This window comes from Dreissena polymorpha, chromosome 9 (assembly GCF_020536995.1).
Source record: "Dreissena polymorpha isolate Duluth1 chromosome 9, UMN_Dpol_1.0, whole genome shotgun sequence".
Classification (NCBI taxonomy): Eukaryota; Metazoa; Mollusca; class Bivalvia; order Myida; family Dreissenidae; genus Dreissena; species Dreissena polymorpha.
In genome coordinates, this window is record NC_068363.1 from 7,031,144 (window position 1) to 7,056,529 (window position 25,386).

Below are 25,386 nucleotides of genomic sequence, written 5' to 3' on the forward strand. Positions count from 1 at the left end.
TTCAAACAAAATGTGGAGTTTTGAGTCCATCTCCATCTCCATCATCATCATCAATCATCATCATCATCATCATCATCATCATCATCCATCATCATCATCACTATTCACTCACCTTGCTGACGTCATACAGACTGATTCCTCACTATTCACTCACCTTTCTGAGGTCATACAGCCTAATTCCTCACTATTCACTAATCTTGCTGAGGAATACAGGATTCCTCCTCTATTCACTCACCTTGCTGAGTGTTACAGCCTGATTCCTCACTATTCACTCACCTTGCTGAGGTGTTACAGCCTGATTCCTCACTATTCACTCACCTTGCTGTGCTCATACAGCCTGATTCCTCACTATTCACTCACATTGCTATGGTCATACAGCCAGATTCCTCACTATTCACTCACCTTGCTATGGTCATACAGCCTGATTCCTCACTATTCACTCACCTTGCTATGGTCATACAGCCTGATTCCTCACTATTCAATCACCTTGCTGAGGTCATAAAGCCTGATTCCTCACTATTCACTCACCTTGCTGAGGTCATAAAGCCTGATATCTCACTATTCACTCACCTTGCTGAGGTCATAAAGCCAGATTCCTCACTATTCAATCACCTTGCTAAGGTCATAAAGCCTGAATCCTCATTATTTAAACACCTTGCTGACGTCATAAAGCCTGATTCCTCACTATTCAATCACCTTGCTAAGGTCATAAAGCCTGATTCCTCATTATTCAATCACCTTGCTGACGTCATAAAGCCTGATTCCTCACTATTCAATCACCTTGCTATGTTCATAAAGCCTGATATCTCACTATTCACTCACCTTGCTGAGGACATAAAGCCTGATTCCTCACTATTCAATCACCTTGATGAGGTCATAAAGCCTGATTCCTCACTATTCACTCACCTTGCTGAGGTCATAAAGCCTGATATCTCACTATTCACTCACCTTGCTGAGGTCATAAAGCCTGATTCCTCACTATTCAATCACCTTGCTAAGGTCATAAAGCCTGATTCCTCACTATTCAATCACCTTGCTGACGTCATAAAGCCTGATTCCTCACTATTCAATCACCTTGCTAAGGTCGTAAAGCCTGATATCTCACTATTCACTCACCTTGTTGAGGTAATACAGTCTGATTCTGCACAATTCACTCACCTTGCTAAGGTCATACAGCCTGATTAATCACTATTCAATCACCTTGCTCAAGCCTGATATCTCACTATTGACTCACCTTGCTAAAGTCATAAAGCCTGATATCTCACTATTCACTCACCTTGCTGAGGTCATACAGCTTGACTGCATCCTCAAAGGCTCCTTTGCTCTCCGTATCCCTGGCGACCTTGTCAAGTATACGACGGGTGTCCACCTGGAACTTGTCTATCGCACCAGGCTGAAGTGAAAGGAGACATGTGAGCCTTGCTCCAGGAAAACCGGGCTAAATTCATGTGCGAAAAGTGTAATCCCAGAGGAGCCTGTGTGATGTTCAAAGGAAGTCTATTCTTAGCAAAAATCCAGTGATGTTACACTGATAAAACTTACAGGTATGGCCAACATTTAATTAACAATGCATAAGCTGATTTTTTTGCTGTTTGTAAACGTGAAAATAATTTTTAATTGCAACAGCAAATGTTTTTCAATCTTTTCTTGAAATATATAAATCTTATCACTCACAATATTGGCTTTCCTTAAGGATAGTGAGCTCAGGTGAGCTAAAAACGCTAACAAGACGGAATATAAATAAATGTTCAAATTTAAAAGCTATGATTCATTTATAGATTTGGTAAATTTTCAGATTTTATTTTGGTGTATTATTGTACAAAGTTTGAGTGTATGTGACATACTGGAGATCCTAGCATACCTTTCTGGTGCCATCCTTCATCAGTTTGCCTAAGAGCATCTCATACTGAAATCAAACAAAAAGGTGTATCAACGATCTCATACTGAAATTAAACAACAGGTTTACAGTCAAGTTTCTTTGAATGTTGCTCAGAATATGTACATTATCCTGATTCCTAATGTCTAATTATACATGTTTTGTAACTGTAATTACTTATGTTTTATTACCGTGATTACATAGATAGATGGTAACATACAAATCTATTACATTACAATAATCATTATTAGGAACATTTGCACTATTATAATGGCAAAAAGAAGAGCACTTCCATGCATATGTTCCAAAGCATGGTATTAAAATCTCACATGCTAACTTTAACTTAGTGTCTACATAAGACAATCTTAAGACTCATTGCAGAGATGGTGCCAAGTACATACCTCCTTGGTTTCCTGTACCAGCTCACTGACGCACGTCAAAAAAAGTTCTCATTCTGAGCAGTCTTTAGATCCCTAGATGGGAGACAACAAGGCCAGGGTTAGTGAACATATCATTGTTTAAAAAACTTGAGGCATAAAATACTAGCAAATGACTGTTTGTTCAGCAATGATTGGTTTGAAAAGGAGGCATTCAGCTGAAAATAGGGCAAATCAGCTGAAAATAGGGCAAAATAGCTGAAAATAGGGAATATTAGCTGAAGAGGGCAAATTAGCTGAAAAGAGGGAAAATTAGCTGAAAAGAGGGCAAATTAGCTGAAAATAGGCAAAATTAGTTGAAAAGAGGGATAATAAGCTGAAGAGGGCAAATAAGTTGAAAAGAGGGCGAAACAGCTTGAAAGAAGGCAAATCAGCTCAAAAGAGGGTAAATTAGCTGAAAATTAGGAACAAATCAGCTGAAAAAGGGCAAATCAGCTTAAATGGGCAAATCTACTTAAGAGAGGGCAAATTAGCTGAAAAGAGTGCAAATTTTGGCTGAAAAGTGGGACCATGGGAACATTAGCTGAAAGAGGGCAAACTACCTCAAAAGAGATCAACCTACCTCAAAAGAAGGGAAATCATATGAAAAGCGGGCAAATCAACTAACAAGTGCAAATCAGCTAAAAAGGGTGCAAATCAGCTGAAAAGAGGGCAAATAAGCTGCAAAAAGGGCAAATCGATTAAAAAGAGGGCAAATCAGCTGCAAAAAGGGCAAATTCCAGCCCTGATAGGAGGGTGTACCTGAGGAAGTAGAAGTACTGCTTGCTGCCTCCTGTGGATCAGTCTCCTCAAATTTGCGAGTGTACATCATGATCAGGCGTGCAAAGTTCAGACGCCGCTGGGGGCTTGGATCGTTTGGGTCCTTACTCACTGGACAGATGGGAAAAAGAATTGAATGGATTGAAAATAGGAGAATAGTTTCTTTACATTTGAGGGATTGCGTTGTCATTGGAATATACTGAATAAGTACATTTCATTCAAACCAAGTGTACAGTACAGTATATATGTCATTTGCGTGAAGTGTTTTTAATCATTGACAAATTCATTGATAAATGTCCAACCAATGAAATACATTTCAGTCAAATCATTTTGCTTTGATAGAGCTTATGCCATTTTAGTATGCATTGATTTATTTTAAGGTTGACTGGAACCCTCAACAGGGGTGTCATTTAATAACCACCAAATGGGAGAAAAATGCCATACCCCCCTTACAGGGTTTCAATGAACTCTCCATTAACATCAAGCAAAGATCAAGATCAGTTTCGATCAAGCAAAGGTAATTACTATTTGTAAAATTATTTTGACTTTGAAAATGTTATCAGCTGAAAGAAAGCGACATGTCACCCCTAGGTCAAGACTAGCTTTGGGAGGTTTCTGCTTACACAGCTGAGCCTGTGTGGACTGTGAGCACTGCAGCAGGTTAGTGGTAAACAGAACGATAGCCACGTGAACGGCATGGCAACGCAAGCGCTCGATACGTGACAGGAACTCAATGGCCGCCTCAAACTGGGCTGTGAGAATGAGAACTTGGAAATACAGGAACGGCTGCTGGTAGCCATTGAAGTGGCTTTCACCTGAAAAAAAACACACATGACACTACAGTGCTTGTGAGGAAAACAAAACATGAACACTACAGTGCTTGTGATGAAAACAAAACATGAACACTACAGTGCTTGTGAGGAAAACAAACATGAACACTACATGGCTTGTGAGGAAAACAAAACATGAACACTACAGTGCTTGTTAGGAAAACAAACATGAACACTACAGTGCTTGTGAGGAAAACAAAACACAAACACTACAGTGCTTGTGAGGAAAACAACACATGAACACTACAGTGCTTGTGAGGAAAACAAAACATGAACACTACAGTGCTGTGAGGAAAACAAACATGAACACTACAGTGCTTGGAGGAGGAAAACAAAACATGAACACTACGTGCTTGTGAGAAACAAAACATGAACACTACAGTGCTTGTGAGGAAAACATGTGAGCCTCGCTCTAGGAAAATGTTGTTAAACTCTTTTTATTTAATATTTGGCACCGGCTCATCAGGGAGAACACTTTATGCTTTTTTGATATTTTTTCTTTTAAAGGAATTCTGTACTAAGCAAAAGTCCAATTTAGGAGGAAACTTTAAGTACATGCATTACAACTTTTTCAAAATAAGAAATTCTACACAGAAATAAATGTGTGAATGTCTCTATTTTGAATTTTAAAATTTCCACATTTGACAAAGTAGGAACAAATTTCTAACAGTCCCCTTGATATTTATTATGGCAAAAAGGCTTTACAGGTTAACATAATCAAGATGGCCATAATGGTGCTGAAATGAGGTGCTAAGCAAAGTTCATGTTGATTGTGTCAAAAAATATTGCCATACAAAGTTCACTAATCTTTTCTTCAATTTGACCTAATGACCTCATTGGTAACATCAACACACCTGTTTTATGTTTACATCAAAAGACCCTGTTTTGTTCTTGTTTTGTTCTATCAGATTATGGCCTGGGCAAAAAATTGTGTCAAAATATGTTTTAAAGACTTTATGAATGGATTATGTTCATTATTACGAGTCAAAATTACGACGAAGGCATCATGAAATTTCTACAATATTTCAAACTTGTCAGAGATGAAGTGCTCTGAGCAAACACTGGGTGATAAAGAATCTCTAGACTTAACAAGGTTAATATTGATGACAAACAACCAACCAAAGCAAATTACAAAACCTCACCGACAGTTATGGTTCACATTTGGGTCGTACTCTGTGAAAAAGGGTTTTAATGCATGTGCGTAAAGTGTCATCCCAGATTAGCCTGTGCAGTCTGCACAGGCTAATCAGAGACGACACTTTCCGCTTTTATGACATTTTTTGTTTAAAGCAAGGCTCCTTTTAGCAAAAATCCAGTTTAGGCGGAAAGTGTCGTCCCTGATAGCCTGTGCGGACTACTCAGGCTAATCTGGGACGACACTTTTCGCACATGCATTTAACCCCCTTTTCACAGAGCACTGCTCATTTATTTCGCTGCACACATACCATATTCCTCATAAAGCAGGGTCTGCAGTTTTTGCAATGTGAGTGTCTCTGTCCGCTCATCAGCATCAAACTGTATCTGGCACAGCTTCACCCAGAGGTAGTCGTCAATCTTATCAGCAATGTCAGCATGGTCCTCCATGTAGTCACACTGGCCCACGATACAGTATAACCGCCCTGGTATGAAACACCACTTTGAAACATACAGGTATGATAGCACAATTCAATAACATGCAAAAAACAATATGTTAATACACCGCAATTAAAGATATAACTTTTATGGTTCAGTACACTGCCCTGGAACTAAGAACGCTAGAAAAACCGCCCTAACATACAAATAAGATGTTAATAGTCATACAAATATGATATTAATTCAACATCCTTGAATATATATAAATGGTAATACAATGCTCTGAAACATACAAATACCCAGTATGATTAAGTACACAACTCTAAACATACACATATGACGTTAGAAAACAAGCTTTAAACATATAAATATCATGTGAGTTCACCGCCCTGGAACATATAAATATGTTTTTACACCCCCATGAAGAATAAAAACTATGATGTTTCCATTCACCACCCTGAAACATACAAATATGGAACAGGGATAATAAAATACTTGCAAGACAAAATTGAAGGACTTTTCATTTACATTCCTTTTAAGGACTCTCATTGACCCTTTAATAACTGTTCATGTTTGATGCATTATTTCTCACAGAACATTAATTGACATGACTGGTACCTCTTGTAAGGGTCTGGACACTGCTTGACCACCCTGCGGTACTGCAGCTGAAGTCTGGTCTCATTGCCTGGGCTCAGTCTGTGGTCTGAGTTGGCAACGTACTCCTGTAGGAACTGGGGGAAGTCGCCCAGCTGGTGGCTGCAATAAGCATTTAACTACAACCAAAATCACAAAGTGAGCCTTGCTCAGCAATAAAGGGGCTTAACCCTTTCAGTGCTGGAACCGAATTGTGAAGGAATTTGCAAACAGTTTGGATCCAGATGAGACGCCACAGAACGTGGCGTCTCATCAGGATCCAAACTGTTTGCTATTCTGATAGTATTCTTTGAAAAAAAATGAAGAAAATGCTAATTTTAGAAATTCAGCAGACGACATTTTAGCAGACGACAAATTTCCCAGTATGCAAAGGGTAAACCCATGTGTGTAGTGTCCACCCTGATTTACCTGTGCAGCCCTCAATGGTATTTTTCGTTAAAAGTTTTTTTCACAATAATTCAAGTTTAGGCAGAAATAGTCGACTCAACACTAACACATTAAGCCCCTGTTTTCTAGAATGCTGCTTGCTCAATTAATACTCGATATCAATATTACAATTTTGCAAGATGCAGTCTATTTTTGTAGCAGTTACATAAAAGTAGTGTTCAAATAAAACATATCTGAGCCACATTCTTTGAAAAATAGGTCTTAATGCATTTAGGTATATTGTGATGTCAACACAGGCTAATCAGGGACAACACTTCACTTTTATTGTATTTTGTATTTAAAAGTGTTTTCTTAAGGAAATTCCAATTTGAGCAGAAAGTGTTTTCCCTGATTAGCCTGCAAATGCATTAAGCCTCATAGTCCCATGTTGTCCCTGATTAGCCTGCAAATGCATTAAGCCCCATAGTCCCATGTTGTCCCTGATTAGCCTGCAAATGCATTAAGCCCCATAGTCAAATGTTGTCCCTGATTAGCCTGCAAATGCATTAAGCCCCATAGTCCCATGTTGTCCCTGATTAGCCTGCAAATGCATTAAGCCCCATAGTCCCATGTTGTCCCTGATTAGCCTGCAAATGCATTAAGCCCCATAGTCCCATGTTGTCCCTGATTAGCCTGCAAATGCATTAAGCCCCATAGTCCCATGTTGTCCCTGATTAGCCTGCAAATGCATTAAGCCCCATAGTCCCATGTTGTCCCTGATTAGCCTGCAAATGCATTAAGCCCTATTGTCCCAGAGGGAGGCTCATTGAATTTATATAAATACTGAACATTCACACATGATTTGAAGACAAAGTAAAAAATGGCCTGTTAGTTGTGAGCCATTCAATTGCTTCCTGATCTCGTACAAAAGGCAAAACTTGTTTGACCTGCATTTGTTTTATAAATAGGTTCCTATTGGAAAACTAGTTCAAACGTCATCCTGGCCTATAAATTGCAATATGTGCACTTGGTTCTAGTAAACAACCAAGAAAAGCTCAGAATGTTGAGGAAAATGGTGCATTGGTTCACTAACTCCCATCACATGAGCCATGCTCTTGGAAAATAGGGCTTATTGCATGTGCTTAAAGTGTCGTCCCAGATTACTTTTGTGCACTTTCAAACTAAACTGGATTTTTAATAAGGGAGACTTCCTTTAAATAAAAAATACAAGAATGGCAGAACATGTCATCCTTGATTAGCCTGTGCAGACTGCACAGGCTTATCTGGGACAACACTCTACGCACATGCTTTATGCCTGGTTTCCCAGAACTAGACTCATTTGACCTAAACACTGTTAAATATGGATTTAAAACTTAACACACAAACAAGTGCTACATACCCTGCCTTCTTGACAACAGCCTGTGCTGCATTGAGGTCCCCACAGCGCAGACAGTAGTAGATCATGGCCCATGTAGGGTGACCTTCCACCACCCCCCCTGGCAACATAACAAACAGGTAGACCAGTCCGTCATGACAACAAACAACAACGTTATCAAACTGTTGAACCAACCCGTCCTGATAAAACGAACACCAACAATTACAAACAGCTATACTATTTCATAAGACACAAAAGAAATCCAATTTATTTTAAAGTGAAGGCCACATACAGGAATTTTGGAAATACCTCAGGTGTTGCTGAAACTCTTCATTTTTGAATAGGTCAAGCAAAGTTCAAAACTAATTGTAAAACATTCTTGGGAATGACATGGAGAAAATCGGCTGAGAGGAGAGGAAATCAGCTGAAAAAAGGATAAATCACACACCTCCACGTGTAAAGGAGGATTAATCACACCCCTCCATGTATAAAAGAGGATAATTAACACCCTTCCATGTGTAAAGGAGGATAAATCACAAACCTCCATGTGTAAAGGAGAAGAAATCATGTATAAAGGAGGATAATTAACACCCTTCCATGTGTAAAGGAGGATAAATAACAAACCTCCATGTGTAAAGGAGAAGAAATCACACCCTCCATGCGTAAAGAAAAGAAATCAGACCCCTTTATGTGTAAAGGAGGATAAATCACATTCCTCCATGTGTAAAGGAGGATAAATCACAAACCTCCATGTGTAAAGGAGAAGTAATCACACCCCTCCATGTGTAAAGAAGAAATCAGAATTATGTGTAAAAGAGGGGAAATCACACCCTTCAAAGTGTAACTGAGAATAAATTACACCCCTCCACATGTTCAGTCTATTGCTATGGATATGTACCTCGAGTCCCCTGGGCAGGGTGGCCTGGCGGATGTTAAGGTAGCTGCGTACGAGGTTACACGTGCCTGGCACACCACCTAGCTGAGCCTGCTGCAGGTTCCCTGAGATCTGAGCTGTGATAAACTTTTTGTAGCTGTGGGGAGAGATATCACAAATATTGCTAAACCAACTGCAGGTTTACTACTAAATGTAAATATGTATAAACACATGACAGGGTTAACTAGCAATCATCAATATTGCTTACAAATTGCAGGGTTTTCCAGCAATCAAAAATATTGCTTAACATTTTGAAGGTTTACTATTACATGTTAATATTTATAAACCTGTTACACAATATAAAAGCAAAACATTGCTAAACCAATTGCAGGAAATACAAGCAATCACAAATATTGTTTAACCCATTCCATTTTTTACTAGTGTTCACAAATATTGCCATAACTGCATGGTTTACAAGCAATCACAATATTGCTGAACTTATGGAAATGTTTACAAGCATCACAAATCACAATACTGCTCAACTCATGGAAGGGTTCACAAGCAATCACAAATATTGCTTAACCAATTGTGTTGTTTACAAGCAATCACATATATTGCTTTATCAATTGCAGGGTATACAAACAATCAAAAACATTGCTAAACCCATTGCAAGGTTACAAAAAAATACAAATGTTACTAAACCCATGGCATGCTTTACAAGCAATCATAAATATTGCTACAATTTCATGGTTTAAAATCAATAACAAATATTGCTAAAGCAATTGCAGGGTTTACTGGTAATCAAAAATATTACTCGACACATTCCAAGTCAAACGTAAGTTTCTGTATACATACGACTGCTCGAGATATGAGCGCGCATTTCTCACAAAGGCTTTCTGGGTGTTCTTGTTCTGTCTCAGGGACTGCCCGCTGGGGCAAGGCGGCAGTCCATCATACAGCGTACCATCTCCCACAACTCACTCACTTGCTGAACATTAACCACAAGGACAAAAAATTTACTTTGAAATTAAATAAAGAGAGATAATTAAAAAACTAAGGTAGATAGAGTTATGGTTCTTAGTCACTGCACTTCTCCTACTTGCCATCTGTTTATATTTAAAGTTCAAGTTAATCCCTTCAGTAGATTAAGAGTTATGCTCCTGACAAAAATTTACTTAAAAGGGGAGATAACACAACAAGAAACCGTTGGAGACGGGTGTTGCTCCCCAAAGGTTTTTTTGTCACAATATGAATATTGCACTATATATTCAGATAAAAGGACACATCTTGAGGGCACAGTAGTTAGAGGGACAATAATTTTTTATAGAAATTTCAAAGAGCCCATAACTCTGTTAAAATCATCCGACCAGAACCCGCTGATAATATGCACATCTCCTCTTGGTAGTGAAGCTTCCCATAAAGTTTCATTGAATTCTGGTCATTAGTTGCTGAGAAATAGCCCCGGTCAAAAATTGTGCACGGACGGGACAGGACAGACGCACACACGCACGGACAGACGAAGCGGCGACTATATGCTCCCCCCAAAATAAATTTTTGGGGAGCATAAAAACTAAGGTAGATAGTGTTATGGTTCTTAGTCACTGTCATTTTCCTTTTTGCCATCCGTTTATATTCTAAGTTTAAAGTAAATCCATTTAATAGATTTGGAGTTATGCTCTGGACAAAATTTCGGACGGACGCACAGACAGACAGATGGACAGACGGATGGGACCAATTACTATATCCCCTCCGATTTTTTTTCGGCGGGGATTATAAAAGCCTCGCTCTGGAAACAATTGCTTTTTGCATGTGCGTGAAGTGTCATCCCAGATTACCGGTACTCTGTGCAGTCTGCCCTTTCTGTTCTTTTGGTATTTTTCTTTTAAATATGTCTTTTCTTAGCAAAAATCCAGTTCAGGTGAAAAGTGTCATCCATTATTAGCATGTGCAGGCTCATCTGGGACAACACTTCAGGCAGTTTTTCCAGCGGAGGCTTATTTGTTTCCTCTGTCTAATTTAAGACCAACTTGATACACACATCTCATATGCAATGTCAAGTGACGTCTCAATAGAAGCTAAATTGCACCTTTTTAAAAAGTTTTATTACAGCAGCTTTAATCACTTCATTGTTATTGACAAAGATTTGTCTAATCCACCAACACCCTATGTAATTTAGTGCTGCAACAATATGCCGGTATATTGGTATATATCGCAATACGCAATCCGCATAGAGTATTGCGATACGATTTTCATCATACCGGTACGAAAATTCTACAAAAATTCATCCACATTTTGTCCAGAAATGCCATCCGAAATAATGATATCAAAGTAAACAAAACAAATCAGTGTTTAGTAAAAATAAATTGTTACGTAAAAATAGCATTCTAAAAAGTCTATTATAAGGAGTAGTGTTGTTACTTGGGAGTCATCAAGATCTTGCTTTTGCATGTCATACTTTTAAATTTAAGATGAAGCTTGTGGAAATACGAAAATACGAAGAAAAAAACAAAAACAATTATTTACATAATAAAAATTTTAATTGATGTTATTATAAACAGAAGTAATAATGATCAAAAAAACATTTTAACTGCCCAGCATGCAGACTTGGACTCAGAAAAAGTAGACATGCTTATATTTCTAAGGAAAAACATGAAGTAAAGTTTAGCGAACAATTGTGTTATGTTACATAGTTGAACTGTAAACTGAGCAATAAATATGCTTTACCAGTTTAATTAAACAGTAATGACTTGGTCATATTGTACTGTAGCATATTTATAATCAATTAATGTTAATGTCCCAGCGATTTATTGTAACACTATACAGTATACCGTCCACAATTGCACAACATGTTTAATGTTTAATGGGAATATCCAATGGACAAATGACAATACTAATCTTTCAAGCATTTTGTAAAAAGGCTAGAATTGCCAATAGGATATAACTAGAACCTAAACATACAATACAAATGTTATGATTATGTAATTAAGTTGGTTTTGGTGATTAGCTGGCGCATTATAATTCTGGTACAAGTAAGCAATATATTGCAATATATTGCAATACGGGTTTTTGAACTGACAATATATTGCAATACGGTTTTTGGCATATTGTTGCAGCACTAATGTAATTTATGTTTTTCTCAGAATTCTTCTTATTTTGTATATTTTTTGTTTAAAAAAAGGAAAGGTTGTAGTCAAATTCATTTACAAAATTGTTAATTTGTAGCCATTGGCTAATTTGGCCAATTGTAGAATTAGTCCATGTGCAGACCTCTAAATGAGATTTTTCCACATATGAAGTTTCCATGTAATAGCTTTAACAATTTTGAAATTATGATATAATATAAAAATATCCATGAATGAACAGATGGGACGATGGACAGATAGATATTATCATGACAGGACTTAACAAAAGCATTTACTGTATATGGAACATAAGTTGTTTAAATATCTTGTCACTTGTTTATTATTAGATTCACCTGTCTCACCTTGTTATCAAATGTTTTTGCAACCTCCACAAACATGTCTGAAAGGTGGGTTTCACATAGGCAGAGTTGATCACCTGCTCGTTGTATTCATACACCTGCAAACAACAATTAACCCTTTACCACATAGATTCATATTTTGACTCATGTGTAGTCCCTTGTAAGTTAAATTTAATTAATTACTTTTATTAATAAATTCATGTTTGAAAGGCTTCAGTTCCAACCCTTAGAAACTGATGAGCAGCCAACAGCATAAAACCTGAACAGACTGGTTGCAAAAGCCATTTTCACATTGCTTCTTATGGGGGAAAGGTTTAAACCACTAGGCAATCAGTCATGAAACATGAAACTATCATTTAAAGGATGAATGCCACCTGAAATTGTCCTTTGATCTAAACAAAATTCCTTTTTGCCGAGTTAAATACGAAAAAAATTAGTACAAAAGCTCTATCAAAGCAATATCCCTCAAAGTGATCTCTAACAATATAGATGGTATTACATCAACTATCTGTTTTACTAGTGGAATAATGCTCCACCTAAAAAAAATATTCAAAGGGCAACTATGCCAATATCAACGAAAGAGTTATGGTCATTGCACAGACAAACAAGTATAAGCTCTCAAAATCTTTAGAGATAAAATCAATAATAACAAGAGATGTGTTTGTCAGAAACACAATGCCCACTATTGCGCCGCTTTGAAATAATATTTCAATATATGATTTTGCAGGTTTAGAAATTATCTCCCTTTCAAAGCTTATTACTTCCCTTGGATTGTATTTTTTTACTTTTGACCTTGAAGGATGACCTTGACCTTTCACCACTCAAAATATGCAGCTTCATGAGATACACATGCATGCCAAATATCAAGTTGCTATCTTCAATATTGCAAAAGTTATGGGCAACGTTAAAGTTTTCGGACGGACGGACAGACTGACTGACTGACGGACAGTTCAACTGCTATATGCCACCCTACCGGGTGCGGCGCATACAAATGATTGTTCATACAGTTATGTTGACCAAGTAAATTAAATTAATCTACTTATGTCTTAATAGATTTAAGTTTCATATAAAAGCAAGACAATAAAGTGTGGAGGTTCTCAACATAAAGAAATTTACTCAAAATGAGACTACCTTAAACTGGGGTTCAGCACGTAAATGACATTTTTTTCCCTACAGGAACACATACCAATACATGGCTCAAGAAAAGTCTAATTATAAAGGGACCTTTAATTTAGCATGTTTTGAGGTTTGTCATTAAATGCTTTAAAATGATAAATGTATACATTGGAACTTAATAGCTCCATTAAAAAACAAGAATAACATTACAAAGAGGAAACAAGAGCACCGCCTTGTGGGTGCAGACCGCTCATCTATCAGGTTTTTTTTTTACTAAGAAAGTGACGCCGATCTTCGGCCTCTTCCCCTACCAGAATTTTTCCCCTCAAAATACAATTTCCCCACCAAAAATATCATTTTTCACCAAAATATAATATTTTCTTTCAAAGAAATGTTTATTTTTCCTTGGGGCATTCGACAATTATCCAATTTGCACCATGAACAACAATCTCGCTCTCTCTCTCCAGACGAACACACAAAATCGGGGAATCCCAGTTATTCTAAATATAGCTCCTTAAATTACGTAAACTGGGCAACTTATCGTAATAATCATGTGACTATTTTACTGGATACGGTCTTGGGCGAGAAGAATGTTTCGTCAATTATTTACCGGAAACCAGTCGAATTTTCATCCGGGCTATGTGCAAGCCAAGATATAAACGTGAAAACAGAAAAAAATGTCTCACAATTGGCAACTTACACAAACAAAATAAAACATTCAGACTCGGAAGATACTGAAAGCATCGAGGCATTTTTTTAGAAAGAATCATCGAACACCGTTATAACCCAGCAGGATTCTGAGGTAATCAACATCGAACATTGTAAAAGTGAAAGTAGACAATCGGCAGCTGCCGCTCCTTTCCCTTCCAATACTGTAGCAGATCAAGATCGTCAACCCATTCATCATGAAATTGAAATCACAAAATTGACATCGTCCCCCGGCCCCAGTACAGAAATATAGTTGAAAATTTACCCATTATAAGATCTACACCTGCAACTTTATTAAGGACTTTGACTTACGTGTTAAATGTGTTTAAGAACAAAAGGACAGAGACAAGCCTCTTTTGATGAGTTATAGACATTGAATATGAACAGTTATTATTTTTTCCCCTAATATGTCTCTTTCGCACTCTTTTTTCCCCTTTCACCCAGCGTCCAGCATCTTCCCCTTTCTCTAAAAAGAACCCTGTCTATTTTCTTTTAAAAGGTGAAGGGACTCTCAATTTCAATCACAAAGGAGGGAGGGGTGGAGTGAAGAGGGGTGTATAGTGTGGGGGTGGTGGTCATTTATTACATTATCTTCCAAATATGCGGAAAAAAAATGCAAAAAAAAAATGCAATTTTTTTTTTTTTTCAAGGGGGGGGGATCTTGGGTGCGATGGTTGGACGTTTTTGAAGTTTGAAAGCAATAGCCTTGATACTTTAGAAGTAAAGTTGATCGAAACACAAAATTTAACCATATATTCAAAGTTACTAAGTCAAAAAAGGGCCATAATTCCGTAAAAAATGACAACCAGAGTTATGCAACTTGTCCTTTTACTGTCCCCTTATAATAGTTTGCGAGTGTTCCAAGTATGAAAGCAATATCTATGATACTTTAGGGGTAAAGTGGACCAAAACACAAAACTTAACCAAATTTTCAATTTTCTAAGTATAAAGGGCCCATAATTCCGTCCAAATGCCAGTCAGAGTTACATAACTTTGCCCTGCACAGTCCCCCTTATGATAGTTAGTAAGTGTTGCAAGTATGAAAGCAATAGCTTTGATACTTAAGGAATAAAATGGACCTAAACACAAAACTTAACCAAAATTTTCAATTTTCTAAGTATAAAAAGGGCACATAATCTGTCAAAATGCACACCAGAGTTATCTAACTTTGCCTGCCGAGTCCCCTCATGATAGTAAGTAAGTGTACCAAGTATGAATGCAATAGCATTGATACTTTCTGAGAAAAGTGGACCTTAACGCAAAACTTAACCGGATGCCGACGCCAAGGTGATGACAATTGCTCATAATTTTTTTTTTCAAAAAATAGATGAGCTAAAAAAGTAATCATCAACTGAGCTGGAACCACTGACCCTTGGGTGCAAGTGTAGCTTCTTAACCACTCGGCCATCTGTACTCATAAAGTGAGTAGTGTATTTTATACTTTATACAAGAAACCATCGGAGACGGGTGATGCTCCCTAAATGTTTTTTTGGTCACAATATTGCACTTTATATTCAGATAAAAGGAAACGTCTTGAGGGGCATAACTTTGGACAAAATAATACAATGGATGGTTTAGCAACTTAAAAATTTCAAAGGGCCATAACTCTGTAAATAAATCATCTAACCAGAACCCATAAATAACATGCGCATCTCCTCAAGGTAGTTAAGCTTCCAATAAAGCTTCATTAAATTCCAGTCAGTAGTTGGGGAGAAATAGCCCGGACAAGACCTTTCACCACTAAAAATGTGCAGCTCCATGAGATACACATGCATGCCAAATATCAAGTTGCTATATTTAATATTGCAAAAGTATTCATAAAATTAGCGATTTGGGCCACATATATTGACCTCTGACCTTAAAGGATGACCTTGACCTTTCACCACTCAAAATGTGCAGCTCCATGAGATACACATGCATGCCAAATATCAAGTTGCTATCTTCAATATTGCAAAAGTACTCATAAAAAGAGCGATTTTGGCCACATATATTTGACCTCTGACCTTGAAGGATGACCTTGACCTTTCACCACTCAAAATGTGCAGCTCCATGAGATACATATACATGCCAAATATCAAGTTGCTATCTTGAATATTGAAATACTGCAAAAGTGTACATTAAATTAGCGATTTTGACCCACATATTTGACCTTTGACCTTGAAGGATGACCTTGACCTTAACCTTTCACCACTCAAAATGTGCAGCTCCATGAGATACATATGCATGCCAAATATCAAGTTGCTATCTTCAATATTGCAAAAGTTATTGCAAATGTCAAAGTTGGCGCAAACCAACCAACCAACCAACAGACCAACCAACCAACAGACAAGGCCAAAACAATATGTCCCCCACTACTATAGTGGGGGACATAAAAAAGGTTCTTACTTTACCTTTCTTGCGTAGGCTATCTCAATGTTACCAAGAAAACTTTTTAGCTTACCTGTCTCGCGTAGGCTATCTCAAGTTAACCAAGAACACTTTTGTAGTTTACCAGTCTTGCGTAGGTTATCTCCATCTTACCAAGAATACTTCTAGTTTACCTGTCTTGCGTAGGCTATCTCAATGTTGCCCAGAGCACTGCGACCTTGCATAGACACAGAGTCCATGAGAAAACTCTGCAATGAAAAATCAAATATGCACCTGTTTATAACTTCAAACTAACATGATCATCTTAAATTGTTGATTGTACACTGTTACTGAATAATTCATTTAACTCCAGTAAAGTAACAACTTTGAATATGCTTCATAGTTGTGCTGCCCTGTGGGAAAACGGTATGTGAAAATGTATATGCATAAAGTGTTATCCCAGATTACCTTTGCAGTTCCCACAAGCTATTGTGGAACAACACTTTCCAATAGACTGGATTTTTGTTATGAAGAGACATTCTTACAACAACAAGAGCTGTCACCATAGGATGACTTATGCCCCCTATAAACGCTTGGTAAAAGTTATAAGCATTTTTTGAAACCTAAACGCAGATTTCTAAACCTAAACGCGGACCCTAAGTTCAAGGTCAAGGTCACAGGGGTACAAATGTGTGTGTGTATGGAAAGGCCTTGTCCATATACACATGCATGCCAAATATGAAATTGCTATCTGAAGTGACATAGAAGTTATGAGTATTTTTCTAAATCTAAACGCAAAGTGTGATGGACAGTCCGATCACTATATGCCCTCCTTCGGGGACATAAAAATGTCTTAGAATATTAAAATAAATCAGAAAGCCACATAAACTAGAGAGCTGACACCATGCTAAATCCTTGAAATGCACTTAGTGACCCCGTGACCTAGATTTGACCCGGCATGACCCATATTCGAACTTGATCTAGATATTGTCTAGATACAACTTCTGACCAAGTTTGGTAAAGATCAGATGAAAACTACTTCAATTAGAGAGCGGACACCATGCTAAATCCTTGAAATGCACTAAGTGACCCGGTGACCTAGTTTTTGACCCGGCATGACGCATATTCGAACTTGACCTAGATATTGTCTAGATACAACTTCTGACCAAGTTTGGTAAAGATCGGAAGAAAACTATTTGAATTAGAGAGCGGACACGAAAAGTGTGACAAACAGACTGACTGACGGACAGTGCGAAAACTATATACCCCCTTTTCTTCGAAAGGGGGCATACAAATTCCATGAAAGTGGAAAGCATCGTCCCTGATAAATTACGCACATGCATTAAAAGGCCTTGTCTTCCTAGACACCAATGCTATTATTTTAACACTTTGTACTTGAAACACACAAATCATTTAAATGCCCTTCAGAAAATAATACACAAGTATCATTTTTAAAGTAAGAGCAACTGCTCTTTAAAAATTTGTTTAAAAATGAAAGCAAATAAATATTAGACAATTTGGTTGCTGTCTGTTTCCAAAATGAACCATGCCAAAGCTAAATCCGCTTCACTTGACCCTTAAAGACACATTACCAATGTTCAAATGGCAGAGGAATTAAAGCACTAAAGACAAAACACCTACATCTGTTTCTGGCTGGAGGTCAATGGTATCATGTCCAGAGCCCAGTAGTGCGTTCAAAATCTTCTGCTTTTCCCGTTCCCACTCATTTTCCATGCAATCCCAGTGGCGTCTGTCTGCCTCCGAAAATGTCTGTGAAAACATGGCGAGTACATAATGGGTTAATATCAAGATATGGCCCACCAATATGAATCTTACAATATCCTTTATGCATGATTATATGAGCCTTGTTCTGAAAAACTAGGCTTAATGCATGTGCGTAAAGTGTCATCCCAGATTTGCCTGTGCAGTCCGCACAGGCTAATCAGGGATGACACTTCCACCTTAACGTGATATTCGTTAAGGAGGGACTTCCTTTAAACTAAAAATACCATAAAAGCGGAAAGTGTTGTCCTGTGCGGACTGCACAGGCTAATCTGGGACAACACTTTACGCACATGCATTAAGCCCAGTTTTCTCAGAATGCGGCTTGTAATTAAGCACCGTTATAATTAATACATATGAGCCACACTCTGGGAAAACTGTGCGTTAAGTGACGTCCCAGATTAGACTGTGAAGTCCGCTTTTATGGAAAGTTTCGTATTTCCTTAGCAAAAATCAACTTTAGGCATAAAGTGTCACCCTGTGCCCCCTGACAATACGCTTGTAAACCAGAAAAAAAATTGATTTGCTATCACTGCCAAATAAATTTTGTTTATCAATGGATGCAAATCCCTTGATATACGGTATAATCTTATCAAATAATTAAGTGTAGGGCAATTGTTTTATGCTTTGCAATTTTAATCATTGAGATCTATACACATATGAGGTTTCATGTTAAAATCTTATAGCATATCTGAGATTTAGCCCTGACAAGTTACATCATTCAAAACAACAAAGTGCAATGATCTTTATTTAAGAAAGTGTATGGTTATTGTTCTTCTGCGAAGCTATTCTTCCCATTTATTTCTAAAACCCATGCAGTTTTATGTTGAAATTTTGAATTGTATCTGAGATATAGCCCTGAAAAATTACATCATACAAAAAAACAACTGGCAATAACTCTTATTTAAGAAAGTGAAGGGTTTATAGTTCTTAGCATGATATTTTTCCTCTTTAATATCAATACACATATGAAGTTTCATGATGAAGCATTGTATGCAGGCTTTTCCCCAGGCAGTTTTGCACAGCGGCACCGCAGTGCCCTAATGTCAAAATTAGTGTTGCCTTGGTATTGATTTTCTGATTATGGTTACCGCAATAACTCTTAGTTTTGGACACTCTAAATTTTGGGACATCCTTTTTTTAGCCAAAATAATCATTGTTTATGACTCTTAATTTTCGGACATGCGGGTTTTCGTCTATCATTGATGCCTCTAAATTCTCTGACAGTATATTTTACAGCACTATTTTACCAGATTTCGGCCCTGTATTCACTTATCTTGTGACACTTTTATCATGGATTATTGCAACTGGATTAAGGTCATAAAACCTGGCAGATGCATGCCTGAAGACAATGAACCATAACATTTGCGTAATCGGGTAAATAACCATTTATACCGGTAGAAAACAATCAATTACCCCAACAGCATTTGAAATGATATATTCCCATTAAGGAAGCAGTATGTTAAAGGTTTTAACTTAATTGCTCTGGAAAGATTTATCAAAGCTGTAAAGTTGTATTTATTGCAAAGTAAAAAGTAGAGTTAATAACAATGAAACTATTGTGCATTGACTGATCACTTTTATTTTGATATAATTATAATTTTTGTACACTTAATTTTTGTCTCTAAATTTTCAGACACCTGAATTTTGAAATATTTTTGTATCTAATTTTTTTTGTGTTAAGTGCCGAAAACTTAGAGTAATTACAGTATTTAGTACTTGAAATTTTAATAAGCGCTGAAAATCTCTAATCTTGCTATTAATTGTGTTCTGCTAAAGACCCATCAAATCACTAAAATGTTAATCAGTTGTTTGTCTATAGGCTCTTTCACAAGATTTGTGTGATATTAATCAGTTGTTTTACAACTGAATCCAGTTTGGTTCATATTTTGCCTCTTCAGTGTTTATCACATTTACACTTGTGTAAGCTATCCCAACATCAAACAATAATAGTTTTGTATCATTGTGTCTGCAACCCGCCTTGACATCATCCTCTCTTTGAATTTGACAAGATGATTGCTGTTATCTAGTCTGCTCCATAATACATATTCCCCAATTTTGCATTTTAGACTACAGAATTGTGATGTTGTTTTATTTATAAAAAAAAGGCCTGATGGTAGTATTAAATTCGTAATTTTAATTCCAAATATGCGGAGTAACCTATATATTTTTTTCTTGTTGAATTATGTGAACATAATGAGAATTTCATTTAAAAAGTTTTGCAAAATTTTATTATTTATAACTTGTTGAAATCTCAAAAAAATCGTCAGTGCATTTCAAATTTCAAAAAAAATATTTATACACATTTGTAAGTTCTTATGGAAAAATGTTATATTTGAACAATATTTAACATGTATATACATGTATGGATATAACACTTGATGCAACAACTGAAAGGAAGAGAATAACGTGTTACACGCCCAACAATTCTTAAGAATCTATTTGTGCATATATGACCTGAAATGTTAAATCGTGATCGCGATGTATGGATCCCACAAATCCCAATGTAATGGATCTGTGTACATATACATACAATGTTAGTAACAGAAAGGTAGAACAAGAGAGTGGTGTGGTTTAATAGATCTGAGGTAGAACAGATTTTTATTACGAACAATTAGAAAGTGTTTGTTTATTTAATCAACATGCAAGAGGTGGCATTCCCTTTCCACATCAACCTATTTCCACTGTGCCTAGAATATTCATGGGGAAAAGCCTGGTAAGGTATCTGAGATATAGCCCTGAAAAGTAACATTATACAAAAAAACAATAATGGACAATAACTCTTATTTACATGTAAGAAAGTGTAGGGTTATGGTTTGTGTGCATGGCACTTCTCCTCATTGATATCTATACACCAATGAAGTTTCATTTTGACATCTTATATAGTTTCTGAGAACAAGCCCTGTAAAGTTGTGTGACAGATGGAAGGACAACGCTAATAATATATTCCTCTTAATTTCATGAGGGATAAAAAATCAGTAATTAATATTAATTGATAAAAAAGAACAAGTAGACAATTTCAGACTAGATTGACTTTCCCACATTCTTGAAAATTTCCATTTTAAAAAGGTGCTTGAATTTTTAAAACACAGATGAGAATGTATCATGGAGATCTTGAGAGTTACAATAATTTTTATTTCATTATTTTACAAGCAGCAATAACAAGATGTGTTTGTGAAACACAATGTCCCCCTATATGATGTTTGACATTGTAGGATGACCTTGACCTTGTGAAGGATGACCTTGACCTTGACCTTTCACCACTCAAAATGTGCAGCTCCATGAGATACACATGCATGCCAAATATCAAGTTGCTATCTTGAATATTGCAAAAGTATTAATAAAATAAGCGATTCGGGCCACATATATTTGACCTCTGACCTTGAAGGATGACCTTGACCTTGACCTTTCACCACTCAAAATGAGTAGCTCCATGAGATGCACATGCATGCCAAATATCAAGTTGCTATCTTCAATATTGCAAAAGTATTCATAAAATGAGCGATTTTGGCCACATATAATTGACCTCTGACCTTGAAGGATGACCTTGACCTTTCACCACTCAAAATGTGCAGCTCCATGAGATACACATGCATGCCAAATATCAAGTTGCTATCTTCAATATTGCAAAAGTATTCATAAAATGAGCGATTTTGGCCACATATATTTGACCTCTGACCTTGAAGGATGACCTTGACCTTTCACCACTCAAAATGTGCTGCTTCATGAGATACACATGCATGCCAAATATGAAGTTGCTATCTTCAATATAGCAAAAGTTATTGCAAAATGTTAAAGTTGGCGCAAACAGACAGACAGACAGACCAACAGACAGGGCAAAAACAATATGTCCCCCACTACTATAGTGGGGGACATAATAAAAAGTTCATGTAAAACTGATTTTGCAAGTATGTGAGTGCTGATTTCTAGTCCTGCCCTTGAGTTACAATGTATGTTTGGCATATTTTATTAGATGTGAAGAGTTGTCACATAATTCAGGTCACATGAACATTGTTATCAATAAGCAAATGCACTCGTGCTGTCAGAATTAACAGTAAGGGACTTATGCTAGTCTGGCAACAATAATAACTTGAATAGATGAGTGGAAACGTCCTGCCATCAAGTTGCTTTTTACCAATAAAGAACCAATTATTGATACACTTACATTCTGACGTGTCTGCTCAATGACTGCCAACAACGCATTCTCTCGTTCGTTTTTCAAAAATCCCTGCAGAAAAAAACATCAGTAAAACTTTACAATATCAAAACCTTATTTTATTTTAAAGCTTTATACTATATTAAGCTCCATGCCGTTTCCAGTCATATCTACTAAAGTCTGTTAAATAGACCCGTTCCCAAAACAATATTGTTTAAAAAATGCCCAATATTAAAAATAATCTCAAAATGATTTTTTTCATAATAGTTTTTAATCATTATTATATCTCATTTTTATTACTTTATTACATCTAACAAAGTATTTAACTATATAACAATGTATAGGATTTTAGTCTTGTTTAAATATATTTATTTTAGCTTGATTGCGTAGACAGCCTATTGCTTATTTGAAAAGCTCTTGAATCCGTTTCCTGGGACTAGAACCTATACTGTATGGAGAAGATCCACGGTGGGGGATCCAGCATGTGACCTCCCGGTCACTAGGCGGAAATCATATCCACAACGCCACAGCGACCTCTTGATATATGATTTTCCTCTTACACTTCTTATTATTATATAAAAAATTATTTAATCAGATTTTCCCAAATCAGTGCATTTTTTTATGAAAAATTCTTAATCCCAGAAAGGCCTGACTGCTCCACATGACCTCCATGAGAAAGTAAAACAAGAGCAGTGTCAATCTTTTTTGGATTTTTTAATTGTGTTAAAATTTTCAATTTCTTAATGCGGGAAGATGACAAAATGAAAGCAAAATCTGATTGACACTGGAATTCTGTTCTGGACCCAATATCAAACCTGTTATTGATACAAGTTGCGTCTTCCTGGCACAAATTTCACACCTGTGAAGGCCACAGATTGTACCTGTATGTCAGTGTCTCTGACTGGCTCAAGCGGTTCAAAAGTCTTGGCTGCACTGAGACCCTCCAGCTTTTGTGAAATCTTCGGAACATCATATCCTTTGGAACCAAGTAAGATTGACCTGCAAATCATTGGAAACTTTTTACAATTTTTATTTTAATTGAAAATTGTTAAGTCCAAGGCCCATTATGTAAATTATATAGCTCACTAACATCTAGCATCGTGTCTTACATTGTGTCCTGTGGATGACTGGACAAAATTATAACATTATTTTAATTACTACCAGAATATCGCCACAAACACTGTAAAAACCGGGAAGTATGAAAAGTAGTGTTTTCTTAGACCCAGGTGTCCTTACGCCTTCACGTCCGTGTTGTCCTGACTGATGGGTCCAACCTTGGCCAGTAGCCTCTGCCCGGCTTCAAGAATCTGGGTGAGATTACGCTCTACTCTTGGGAGGTCTGTGCCGGTGTCCATGTCTGCTGTCAACTGAAGAGCCTGCTGCTGCAGGTCTGAGAAATCGTTTGGGTCGTTCATTTTCACGTGTCGATACTACAATTTAATGAAGACCTTCAATAGTAAGAAACAAAGATGTATTTTTTCTGCGAACACGTTGAAAAAGGATTAGGCAGACATTCAATTGTTATAGCTAGCATAAAAAAATAGTGTTTTGTAACCTTGCTTTAGAAGTTTCCCACTTGACGAAATGTTTATTTCGTTTGAAAAGCTTATAGAACGCAAAATGTGGAATAGTTCAATACAAAGTGATTAAAAAAAAGACTTTGTTCACTTTTTTGTTATGTTTTAACGTAATTAAAGTTAATTAAACATTCCTTGTTTCTGTCTTACCGCCGTATACCTTGTCTCTCAAACGCTTATGATCTTCAGAATATATAAGCGCACGATTAATCGTGAAGTGTACTGGTTCCCAAGGTTAGGAGAAACTCTTTTTACAGGGAGCCAAGCTGTCAGTTCAGAATAAAACTGCACAGGATCTAGGTCGCACGTGTAATTTAACAAAAATGAAACGCATTTCGACAGTTCAGAGGAAATTGCTTAAGAGCATTGGTAAATATAATTCCTATTTAACTGAAGAATATTTTGCAAATTCTTTTATAATTGCAATAATTTATTTAAAATCAAAGTGACAGTTGCACAATCAACCTGTCACAGTAGATTATACTAGATACCATGTTAAAGGGACTTGCTCACAGTTTGTCAGAATGATAATTTTTGAGCTTTTTTCACAAAATTAGAAAAAAAACACTGTACTTCAAGGATGAAAATAATACAAATAACATAGACTTTTAATGAAAATACATTTTCTTTAGGGAATAATCATTTGAAATAATACATTTTATAGAATTACATACACAAAACCATTGAATATTAGCTGTGTTTCTGTTGTTTTTGTTGTATTTTGTGACAACAACTTAATTGCTTATATAAGGTATAGGTATAATGTGCTTCTCAGCCCAGATGGCCTACTAGTTGAAGCAATATTTGTTTTTAATGCAATGTTCAGTGGATGGAGCACAGAGGGTGAAACTTTTTTTCATTCCTAAATTATATTATCGTTTTATACTGGAGCTCTTTAGTTTGGATGTTTACATGGATCAGTTGAAAGCTATTCATGGCAAACTTAAAAAATAGCATAATATCTGTGAACAATTTGATCATGATAATTAAAGTATTTATTCACATTATAAATTGTAATTTGTATAATTATCCCTACGCTTTGAATTGGAGCGCGGGGATTATGTGGTTATCTCCGCCGTCTGTTCGTAAGTCCCTCCTGGCCACTGTCTCTTCCTACACTGTAATAGCACTAGAACCTTGAAACTCAAACACATGGTGGCTATGAGCATATGTTCGACAGTGCACTATTTGGAATTTTTATCTGACCCCTGGGTCAAAAGCTGCGGCATGGGGATAAGCGTCGGCTGCGGCCACACCATTTCTAGTTATAAATTTTGACACACAAAGGCTGTTTCATAACTCTGTGGATTTTTTTCTTGTATAATACTTTTATGACCCACTCACCAGGTATCAAGTGGAAGGCATACGTACATCCAGAAGTTCTTTTAATTAACTCGTCTTGAACGCCTTGGTGGATTTTGTTCAAACTTTAACAGCTAATTAGATAAGTGTTTAGATAATGATAAAATAAAACATT

General features: G+C 36.7%; 2 protein-coding genes across 2 annotated transcripts in view; one reads left to right on the top strand and one right to left on the bottom strand.

Moving 5' to 3' along the window:
- Nucleotides 1-1,276: 1,276 nt before the first annotated feature.
- Nucleotides 1,277-24,141, bottom strand: LOC127844720 (nuclear pore complex protein Nup93-like; the record flags this gene model as incomplete). The annotated part of the gene is given in 21 exon segments (XM_052375150.1): nt 1,277-1,393; nt 1,862-1,906; nt 2,278-2,321; nt 2,324-2,349; nt 3,055-3,074; nt 3,077-3,183; nt 3,696-3,887; nt 5,348-5,521; nt 6,082-6,230; nt 7,894-8,069; nt 8,645-8,900; nt 9,599-9,684; nt 9,687-9,731; nt 12,228-12,274; nt 12,277-12,322; nt 16,589-16,663; nt 18,036-18,164; nt 22,342-22,404; nt 23,214-23,331; nt 23,569-23,762; nt 24,070-24,141. Coding segments are annotated over 21 exon segments (2,181 nt in total), but the record flags the coding sequence as incomplete, so codon positions are not given.
- The window catches only part of LOC127845506 (alanine--glyoxylate aminotransferase 2, mitochondrial-like), a 51,219-nt gene continuing 49,950 nt past the window's right edge, over nt 24,118-25,386 (top strand). Inside the window, exon 1 of the mRNA XM_052376492.1 lies at nt 24,118-24,278. Within this exon, the coding sequence (XP_052232452.1) occupies nt 24,233-24,278 (46 nt within the window). The 5' untranslated portion in view covers nt 24,118-24,232. The remainder of the gene's footprint in view (nt 24,279-25,386) is intronic.